At 36.1% G+C, this 11,426-nt stretch overlaps 1 protein-coding gene across 3 annotated transcripts in view; it reads left to right on the forward strand.

Moving 5' to 3' along the window:
- The window catches only part of LOC137657929 (esterase E4-like), a 71,229-nt gene extending 66,622 nt beyond the window's left edge, over window positions 1-4,607 (forward strand). For all 3 annotated transcript variants that reach the window (XM_068392624.1, XM_068392626.1, XM_068392625.1), the window contains exons 10-13: window positions 458-537; window positions 864-1,091; window positions 2,666-2,801; window positions 3,067-4,607. In XM_068392624.1, coding sequence (XP_068248725.1) covers window positions 458-537; window positions 864-1,091; window positions 2,666-2,801; window positions 3,067-3,180 — 558 coding nt within the window. In that variant the 3' untranslated portion in view covers window positions 3,181-4,607. The remainder of the gene's footprint in view (window positions 1-457; window positions 538-863; window positions 1,092-2,665; window positions 2,802-3,066) is intronic.
- The last annotated feature ends 6,819 nt before the right edge of the window (window positions 4,608-11,426 follow it).

Below are 11,426 nucleotides of genomic sequence, written 5' to 3' on the forward strand. Positions count from 1 at the left end.
CTCTGAGAAAGTGCACCATGTCATACCATTACTGCATGGCGAGTTCCTGTGTGTCCCCTTGCTCACCACCTCTGCCATCACTCCTACACTAGCAGTTTGGTTTTTTGCTGAGAAGGAAGGGGTGACAGGGTGCATTTCCCTAGAGAGTGGTGTGTCATGAATTCCTGTGTCCAACTGTACCCAGATTAAAGGATATCAGACAAGTACTATTCCTTCCTGATCATTGATGATTCAAAGATTTCTTACAAGACAGACATTGGGGATTTTTTTATTACCTCTTATCATCAAACTTTCTCATTGCAGAGGTGGCACACCAGGCAATAATAAAAGATGATCAAATTAAGATATCTTGAATCACTTTCAAATGACCACTGTAATCCAGAGTGAACATGATAATTTCGTAGTATTCCAAGATAAACGCGGACTTTATTTCTTTAATGAACAAAACCATTTGTAGGGTATATCTGATCGTCATTTAGGACACTGCGTCTGGGATTCAGCTTCACACCTTGCAGAATCAGGATCTACAGTCTACACGTAAGTATAGGTACAAAACATCATTAGATGTTTATGTGTAAAATAACTTTAGTGTGTCTTTTCCTTTTTCCCTGTGAGATATATCTAACTTGCCAATAACTCATGTTTATATTTTGGTTGATGATTCGTATATTTGTATCTATTCATCGTAATTATAGCCGGCTTCATTTATGTTATCTTAACTTCTTACCTACACTGGGCAAGTTGATGACTTCTTGGCTTGTTCAGTATAAAACTCTGCAAATTTTGAACTATAAAAATATGACAATAAAACTCTCAATAGCAGTTTGTCCCTTGTAGAGACTAACACCTCTGAAACTAAATAGGTATGTGTTGACGCATCGTGATCCCGGAACCCCTGTTTTTGCTGCACCATTGTATAGGAAGGTGAAAGCTCTGGGATATGAAACACCGCTCCTTGAAACAGGTGTATCTCATGGAGACGACTTGGTTCATATGTTTGACTTACCTCTCAAGGGTGGAGAAATGACCGAGAGAGACCAAAGAGTCGGACAGTTGTTTCTGCATATGTTCACAAATTTCGTCGTTAGTGGGTTAGTTGAAATAATCATTTATACCAATGTTGTAGCAAGACTTATTTGCAACAACGTTAATAGTTAATAGAGAAATATGATCCACAATTGTGTGCATGTATATCTTCCTGGCTGAAGATCGAACTGAGCAAACTCTAGAAAGCTCCCAAATATTGAATTCCAACCAAACAATTGTGGATTAATCTGGTCATTATTATTGTTATTAAAATCATCATCATTATCATTATTTGGGGAAATCATCCCACGATCACAAGAACAATCGAAATAAATTCCTACCTCATTTCTATATAAAACCCTGGACTCTTGAGTCAAAGGCCAGGGTGCTACAGACAGAACCAACCGAGGCCATAAACAATAAAAAACTGAGATACCGACACAAGCTGGTCACTTTTCTTGTCAGTGAGTTTTCCCTAGCTTCCTGACCAATCAGTAACTCATCAACTGAGAGCAATTTATCCGATGTACCCCTTCTAAGTGAATTTGATGGTATTCAACCAACATTCAGGTGTGAAATAGATATATACATTTATACCCATTTCAGAATCTAATTTCCGACTCTAGAATAAAAGGCAGTATCACTACCAACCGAGGCAGCAGGAACCACGAAGAGGTTTGAGCTTAGGCACTTACACATTGTCCAAGGATTTACCTTGGCAGGCTATATCTTTGCATACCAGCTAACGTCTAGTTCTGCCAGTGATTCAGTTATAAGCATTTCATTTGAATCAATCCCTCTGAGTGAATATGATAGAGATTACTGCACTTTCAGCGCCATTAGTGTTGGAAATTGTGCACTGACACAGTCCCAAAGGAGTTACCTAGGCAGGTAACGACCTTGCATACTAGTTAGCTTCGTCAAATTCACAAACTGCCCAGGTGGCTCTTGAATTACTGTATAAGTACTTGAGTTTTAATCTGTTTTATGGACTCTTTTTGGCTTTATTAGCAGTGATCTTGTATTTCACTGGATAGTCTTGGGCTTGGTCTACATGTAGATTATTTCTCATGTGTTTATTTGTTAATTTCTATCATAATCACTCAGATGGGCGTCATTTCAAGGAATTACTATCAATTGCGTCAAAATTATGAAATAGAGAAAAAGAAAACTCGCTAGTACGTAAGGCGAGTAGCTTACACTAGTAAGTTTTAAGGTACTTGGGGAATTTGTTAACCCGTTAGGTCGTACCCTTGCCTTTCACTTGAGAGTCAGAGTCATAGATTTCATCCTCATGTGAAAAAGAGGTTATAGGTTCTATTTTATTTATATTGATTAGATAAATAACTAGAAGTATATTTGGACCTCCCAAGTGATTTTAAGGATTTACGGTTTATGGCACTTGAAATTTAGTGAGGATAGTTAACTACTATTTCACCAAATAACCTTGACACAATACAAAATTAATTTTTATTATTGTTATACAGCCCATTAAACGACCAAAATAAATCGATATTAGCAGTGAGAGAGTAGCAAACAAATTTCTTGGATGTCTGAATTGACATTAGGTCAGCGTAATCTAAGAACAACTGATAATAAGCCTGCATTTCCATTTTATTAATCCTTTCACCAATTACAGTCACCCACAAGATGATTTGGAAAAATATAACATAGCAGATATTCCAAATTGGGAACCACTTCAGCCTGGCAAACCTGTTGGTTACTACGAAATAGGTGTTAACCCAACAATGAGGCATAGACCTTTCAAGGAGAAAGTGAGTTGAAAATCCATTTTTTTACAGCACATATTCCGAGGCCTCATTAATGCCTAGAATTAACTTTTAATTGTAATGTCTTAATCTCTTAACCTGTTACAAAACAATTTAATCAGCCAATCTATTACTAAAATGTTTGCATGCTCTTTGGTAAGTCATATAACAAGAATGCAGTGGATACCTATATTTTAAGAGTTTAAACAAATAGTATGATTTGAGTAATGAAAATGGAGAGAATGAATGGATATAATTTTCTCTTCCACAGGAGCAGAACTTCTGGAAAAACATTGTACCTCATTCATATAACCGAAGGTATATAGCTGACGCACCAAGCTATGGTACTTGCTCCCGTTCTTCTTCTGAATCATGCACACCCTAATGAACGTTGCACCATTTCTGGCTACTTCTATTGATAGAAAACAAATCTGGGGGAGTCCTCCTTCCTAGTCTCCTTCAGAGTCATCTTCATCCCTACAAGGGTTACAACTTCATATAATGCTTCTCCAATAAAAAAAAAAAAAAAAAAAAAAAGAAAGAAAAAAAAAACCTTTCTAAAAAGCAGCTTTTCTTAGTACTTTCAGGAATAGTATACCCCTTCATGATTAATGTTCTATCACTTGTTAGTTCTCCTCTTCAAAGGCAGTTAAAGTTCTTTCGTTTCGCCGAAATATTTGTTGCTCTTGACCCAGGCTTCTACTTTTTAATCATTTTATATTTTTGTTATTTGATATGATGCTAATGAAATCTGGATATTTGGAAAAATTCCATATCTTCCTGTTAGATTATTGATAATAATTCCTTCACACCACAGGCCTTCTAATAAGCTAGTTTAAGACACATAGAGCTCATTTAGCATATACATTACTAAAGATCAAACGATACCAATAATGTCAAAAAGAGAAATGGTCTTTTGCTATGCAAATAGAATCATAAAGTTGATCTTAAGAAGCAGTCATATTTGTGGTTCCAAACTACCTTGTGTATGTAGCGGAAATACAGTAATTGGTTACTATACCTTTTATATAAGAGCAATAGTTATCTAATACTGCATCCCTTTGACAACTCGAAACTGCAGAGATAAGGGTAATGAATTCAAGGACTTGAATTGGGCTTACAGGCATAGAAAATACTGTATTTTCAAAGCGTATAGAAAACATGGTCTAAATATCAACATTTGCCATTGTAGTATTATGCCTAAAACAAGAATCTGAGATGAAATGTGCTCTATCGTAAACAGTATTCAATATGGGTGATTTTTTTTTTTGGATTCGCAGAAGCTCCTGTTTTATATTACTTATTGATAGCTGATAAATTCTAAGATCTCGATTTCACCCCAGAAGTTTTAGTATATGCACATAATGGATTTATGTTCTTTAATGACTGAAAGGTAAACAGGAAAGTATTCATATTTAAAAAAGCAGGGCTTCTTTTAGTTCTTGGAAATTTTTAGCATAATTTGTACATTATAAATTCCCATTTTTAATTAAGGTTATTAGAATCCCTTTTGCCTATCTTTAATGTGTCTCTTAGCACAGAAAACATTAACGTTTGGGCTATGCTTACCCAAGATAACTTCAATGATGTATGAAGATATTAATGATTTAAAATAGGAACATGATACGTATTGTTGGTAAGTTAGGAACTATCAGAAAAATAGAGGAAGAAGGATCAAGTATATAACGCTCTTTTACATTATAAATTCTGTATAATCTAAAGATGTATACTTAACTTTTTGTTCTCTTTTTTTTATGTGTTCTAGTAGATATTCTGCTTATGTAAAAAAAATAAAAATGGGTTATGTGCTTATCACTATACAGAGCATTTTATTTAGTGCCATTTATTGCCACTCGGAAAGAAATTCGATGATTATCTTTTTTATATGACTAAGCCCAAGAAATATTAACAGAAAAATCTCACTTCTCACTCCCATTCACTATTCATAAACCTACTATTATTTTTTCTTCAATAACTGAGTTGCTTGTAATGATGAAACGATGAGATAGTAGTCATGATAAAGCCGCAAAGATAACCAAAAATTTTATTATCATTTACAATACATCTTACTTGATCACTGATAAAATCTATGGTACTAAGGTGAGATAGTATATAGGTTAATCAATGTAACCTTGAGTATTCTTATCATATCTCTTGATATGAGAAATTCTGCATTTTAAGTAAGGAGTTCTTAGAGGACGGATGAGTGCATCACTTCCTGAAAAGATCAGATACGTGGCCAATAGCTCACAAAAAAGCTATGAGATAAAACTGAATTATCTTATCATAGTTTATATACGACTGTTCTATTTCAAAGTTGTTACTGATCTTCATATCTTATAGTTAATACAATGTTTTTCTTATTTATAGTTTATTCGTTATTTCTCTATTTCCTTTCCGTACCGGTCTGCTTCCAATAGCACTGATTTTTCAACTAGAACTGTCGGTTGGTTAATAATAATAAAAGAATAATAATAATGAACACATCTCTTCTATTGATCTAATCTTATTCTTCTTAACAACACTGCATTTTGTGAGTAATTGTGCTATTTTCATTCTTAGAGAGGGTATGGCTATTCATTGTTGAATTAATGAATTCTTTTACTTCAAAAGAGTACATATGAATACAGGTTTATGTACTAAGTCGTTTCCAGAGTAGGATCAAGTTGAAACAGGTTTCGAGCAGCAAACTATCTCTGATCATCATCAGGCTTGAATAATGAATAATAAATGAGGGCTTCATGGCTGTATTTATATGAATTTTGGTAAGTCTCATTTCGCCCGTCAAATTCTCATTGACTGGGAATGCCCTGAGAGTAAATGCAGTACCTGTGTCGGGAGTGTGCTCTGGGCTGGTTGTGAACTAGTGAGTGAGTCACGTGTATAAGATTCCTGGTGAGAGGAATTTGTTCTGTGATTGGACGTTGTGCTCGTTTGGAGGGGCTTCGTTCTAGGTAAGCTGCTGCTCTGCTCGTTGGTGCTGTCATCCTCGGTGTTGTCTTGATTAGTATGGCGAACTATAGTTGTGAGGTGGGGTTGGTTAGTTGCAGTGCTTTTTGATAGGGTAGTAGAAGAAAAATTTCCTACGCAATGTTGAGGATAGGTTACTCATGCTGAATCAGTAGGGCCTCTAGAACTTTAAACTTCCTGCTGTCAGGGGAACTGCCGATGATTTCAGTATTTGTTTTTTGTGAACTGGATTCACTTTGGGCTTGTTGGCAATGTGCGATAATGGCACCTTTCCGGGGTCAATTATAGTATGATGCAATATTTGTTAGGGCATTGGAACTCGCATAATCAAAGAGATCTTTGTGAATACACTATTTTGAATACCATATACTACTGGCGGAAACCTCTATTAACGAAGTTACTGACCTTGATAAAAGATACCTGTTTTGCTCCTTTTGTCATCATAATACATATCATAGGAGCCTCCCTTCACCCGGTTCTGAAAAACGCTGATAGGTGATACTTTTGCCGAAAGTTACTTGTTCGAACAGAATAAAAGTGCCCAACGTTTTATATTTCAAACCTCTTTATTAACTATATTCAATATTGGAATATACAATATAATCATAGCTCTTTATTTTATTCATCATGATGATAATAAAAGAATAGGGTAGAAACGTGTGTTTGATATGTTTAATCTGATCATTAGAAATGAAAGCCAAGTCCATGTTCGAACAGATGCTGGATCGTGAGGCTACAACTATCCCCTTTATTAAGTGTGTATTCACCCCTGAAGTTTGTATAATTGAAAATGAACACCAAAATACTAGCCCACTGGGCTAACACGTGTAGCGAAACATAGCCCGCTTTCCAGAACATAGGAGCAGTGAGATATTATTTAATCGGGAATGAATGAATGATTTGAAGTTCTCTGGCATCCTGACATCGAAGGTCATTGACGCCGATATCGTTTATTATAAATAAAGATTAAAAGAATATTCAATTAAAACCAGAAAAGTAAATATGTTGTAAAAGTTAAATAGCATTAAGAAAACCTGCTTCTGATATAAATTTAAAAATGTCACTAGCATTGTAAGACATATGTCCAAGGATCTTGGCAAGGATGAACCTTCTATCCTCACCCAGAGCCTCAAACAGATATCTATTTCTTTCTGTGCCTCACTGTCAAGGGTATCAAACAGTCGTCGCAATATGGTTGGTGTTGACCAGCGAGCAGAAACTCGCATGGCGAGCATACAGATACAGCAGAGCAAAAACCAATACATCATTAGCTTAATTAAATAAGGAAGTAATTGTAATACAATAAACACTACTACGAACGATGCCATAGAAAATGGGATGGAAAACCCCATTTTCTGTGTCCAGAAGTCGAGGAACTCTGTTGCACCTCGTGAGGAGTGCAGCTCCTTACATTTTACACTAGAGCACAGCCCCGACGGATGACTACCCATCCTGGATACCCTTTTCAAAACCACTGAAACTCGGCTCCATACGACTCAGCAAACCGTTGAATCTTGGACTTCGATTTAACGGTGACAGTGAATGCCCTACCAGATACAAGGCCTCCTCCATCAAGGCCTTCGTAAAGAGGTTCTCTCTCATTGGACTGTATATCACAGGTCCTTTTGAGCAATGGGCATCTTCCAAGCCCCTCCCATGCAGGAGAGTCAGAAGAGAACGAATGTGGTCTACCGTTACCAAATCCCCATCTGAAGATGCCCTAGTAGCTACATTGTGTTGACCACCATACGGCTGTCATAACGCCTCTTCTATCATGCACATCAAGGTGTGAATAAGGCAGATTACCAACAAATCCATGATAGATCCATTTCATGAGAACACATTTTGAAAAATATCAAAAGCATCGGCAGTGCCCCTGACAGCAAGTTTAGCATTCTGGAGGACCTAATGATCCAGCAAGAGAAACCTTTTCCCCAACACTACACAGGAAATGTGAATCCTATCTGCCTGCAAAAGAACTTCCACCCCATCCCCGACGACAGTTAGCCATGCTAATCAAGACAACACCAACGACGGCAGCACTAATGAGCTTGCTTGGAACGGAGCCTCTCCCAGAGAGCACCACAGCCATTCAGAGAACAGATTCCTTTAAATGGGAATCTAACACACTTGACTTACTCACGACCCAATCACCTGACTGAGAGCTTAGCCCAGAGCGCAACTCCCAGCATAGCTACTACCTTCTCCCTCGGGGCATTCCCAGTCAATGAGAATTCAAAGCCCGAAATGAGACCTACCCGAATTCATTTAAATACAGTCATGAAGCCCTAATATATCACTTATTCTTCAAGCCTGATGATGAGCAGCAGTATCCTGCTGCTTGAAACGCATTGCAACTTGACCCCACCCTTGAAAATGACAAAGAAAGATAAATCTCCGAACCTTGGAATGCCCTTGAACTTAGTTAATAAACCTATGTTCATAATGTTGTCTTTTGAAGTGAAAGAATTAAGGATTTACCGATGATTATCCATAACCTCTTTAAGCATGAGAATAGCCCAATTATTGGAAAATTACAGTTCTGTTGTGAAGAAGATATTAGATAAATTGAAAAGTTGACTTTTAAATTAATGCCACGGAGGTAGCCATTATCTACTATTAAACTTTCAAAAAAGAGCGTCTCTTATCGAAATGCAATGATAATAATAGTAATAATAATAATGATAATAATAATAATAATAATAACAATAATAATAATAATTGTTATTATTATTTTATCTGATCAATGTATAGGTAGTTGGTTGGACAAGGCAAGGCACCAGCCAGCCGTTGAGATACTACCGCGAGAGAGTTATTGGGTCCTTTGACTGGCCAGACAGTACTACATTGGATCCCTCTCTCTGGTTACAACTCATTTCATCTTTACAGACACATACACAGAATAATCTGGCCTGCTATTTACACATTCTCCTCTTTCCTCATACACTTGACAACACTGAAATTACCAAACAATTCTTCTTTCCTCAAGAGGTTAACTATTGCACTGTCATTGATCAGTAGCTACTTTCCTCTTAGTAAGGGTAGAAGAGACTCGGTAGCTATGGTAAGCAACTCTTCTAGGAGAAGGACACTTCAAAATCAAACCATTGTTCTCTAGTCTTAGGTGGTGCCATAGCCTCTGTACCATAATCTTCCACTGTCTTGGGTTAGAGAACTCTTGCAGGAGGGTACACTCGAGCACATTAAAATCTTCTTTCTCTTCCTCTCGTTATTTTGAAGTTTTTATGCTCTTATTTTCAAGTTTTTATAGTTTATATATGAAAGATTTATATCAATGTTATTGTTCTTAGACTTTTCTTGAAGTTTTTTCTTATTTCCTTTCCTCACAAGACTATGTTCCCTGTTGGAGCCCCTGGGCTTATAACATCCAGCTTTTCCAACTAGGGTTGTAGCCTAGCAAATAATAATAATAATAATAAAAATAATAATAATAATAATGATGATAATAATAATAATAATTTGTGGGGTACATAACCTTGAAGGTTAAAGATGTTTGGTTTCAGTTCCAGCATCATTTGAAGAGACTCGCACCAGAATGTCAGTCGGGCTAGCCCAATCCTCTACTATAGTGCCCAACCACAGCAGTAGCCTCCCCAGTAAACAGTTTGAACTGTCGGGTCCGGGCTGCGATCGATCTGCTGGCAGGCGAATGCTAGGTGAACGCGTTACCACCCAATATTACTATCAAAAGAACCGGCCGATGTAACTGCAGTCTATGAGGAGGCACCAAGGACATTTCTCACAACTTCGCCGTATGGAGAAATAGAACGTGCTATGATGGATTTAGCCGAAGTATATCACTACAGCAGTAAAGCAAGAATCAACCGAGGAGTTGAGCAACTTACAGACTTTATTGTAAAGAGAAAAACTACTGTCTAAAGGAATATCTGATACCTTCCTTAGCATCTTCATTACCAAACCCTGAGTGGATTTTGTTGAGATCTCATTTCATTTCTTGAAGTGAAAGGAAAGAATTGTATAAATTCTAGGTCACTTAAAGGAAACATCTTCCCAGGCTATTACTTTTCACTTTCTGGATAGTAGAGATATGTTTGTTTCAAGCTTTACAGTTATCGAATAGTAAAGAAGAATAATGAAATCTATGATATCAAATGTCCTTTTGTATGGCCAGCATATCTTATTTTCAAGTGAATTCTGTTACCTCCCTGATAATGAGACCTTTCGGTTTTGATTAGGTTACGGAAAATAGGGCTCATCTGTATAGTTCATTGTGTCTCCCTAGGTCTTTAGGATATAGAATTGTAGATGATATTGCTCGGTGTAGGACAAGTAGAGAAATAACAGAAAGGAAATTAGAGAACTTGAGTCTGATCAGGAATGACAAAGGGTTGAAGATCGCTAAGAAAATTATATGCAATTTGAGATTTAATACCGTTTAGCATACATTTTCTTCTTTTTTTTTGTAGGGAGAGGATTTAAGGGATTTGAAAAAAAAAAATACTAACTTCAACAGAATAAGGTCAACCAAGGCATCAGCTATTCAAAAAATCGACAAAATTCCTTAAGAGAATAGAAAAATACAGGAAAGAGAAAGATGAAAATGGAGATGTGGGCAACAGTGAGAGCTGATCAAAACAGAGATGACTGAAATACGAAACACAATTTTAGGAATAAAGATTTCATATATGAGGAAATGAAAAACCGTATGAAAGTGGGAGAAAATTTGGAAAAATTCTCATTTTTAGAGGGGATATAGAAATCGGTAAATGAATGAATTTCTTTACCTTCATAATTCATTATATTTTCTAGGAATCTAATTAGATTTTTTTCCAATATTCATACCTTTGACAAAGGGATATTATCAACGTTCACTATTTCCAGGTAATAGGTGATTGTCATACAGGATGAAGCGTGTGGGATGCAGATTCTGGAATCCATGTTTATATGTATGCACATGCGGATGATGTTATCTCTATTTATCTTTTATTCTTGTTATAAGCTCCAGCTTTTGTTGCACGTGTTGCTTTTTTATTTTCTAAGTTTTTAACTTACAAAATTGAGCTAAACATGTTGAGGAAAATTATAAGATACACAGAATTTATGCGATTCAATTTAAAGTTTTAGACAGGGATTAAAGTAATGTAACACAATTAAGAGACTTTTTACTTTTTTGAGGCATTATACTTCTATGCTTAAATTAGGAAATTATGAGAACAATATAAGAGTGGAGTGAGTATAGGAGTAGGATTGGGGTAACGTGGGTACATGGGATGGAAGTAGAAACTGAAGGTAATAATAATAATAATAATAATAATAATAATAATAATAATAATAATAATAATAATAATAATAATAATAATAATAACAACAAGAGCAATTAGAGACATAGACTTCCGCCAATGAATATTACCAACATTTTACCCAAGTCTTCAGAAAAACACTTCTTTTTTCATATGCTGACCGTGGATGAATCTACTGTAACTTTTAACTTAAGTCTAAAGTCTACAGGTAGCCCATCCCCCTTTTCATTTGCTGGGTGTAGATGGTGAAAAGTGAAATGCTGATCTAGAATCGTGATCTTGATCTGTTTCAACTGTAAAATTTCCTGGTTTCTTCCGAGGCATTGTTAAAATTCGGTGAAAATCCAATTTCATCAAAATACGTCAATTCTTTGACGTT

This window comes from Palaemon carinicauda, chromosome 18 (genome assembly GCF_036898095.1).
Source record: "Palaemon carinicauda isolate YSFRI2023 chromosome 18, ASM3689809v2, whole genome shotgun sequence".
NCBI classification, from domain to species: Eukaryota; Metazoa; Arthropoda; class Malacostraca; order Decapoda; family Palaemonidae; genus Palaemon; species Palaemon carinicauda.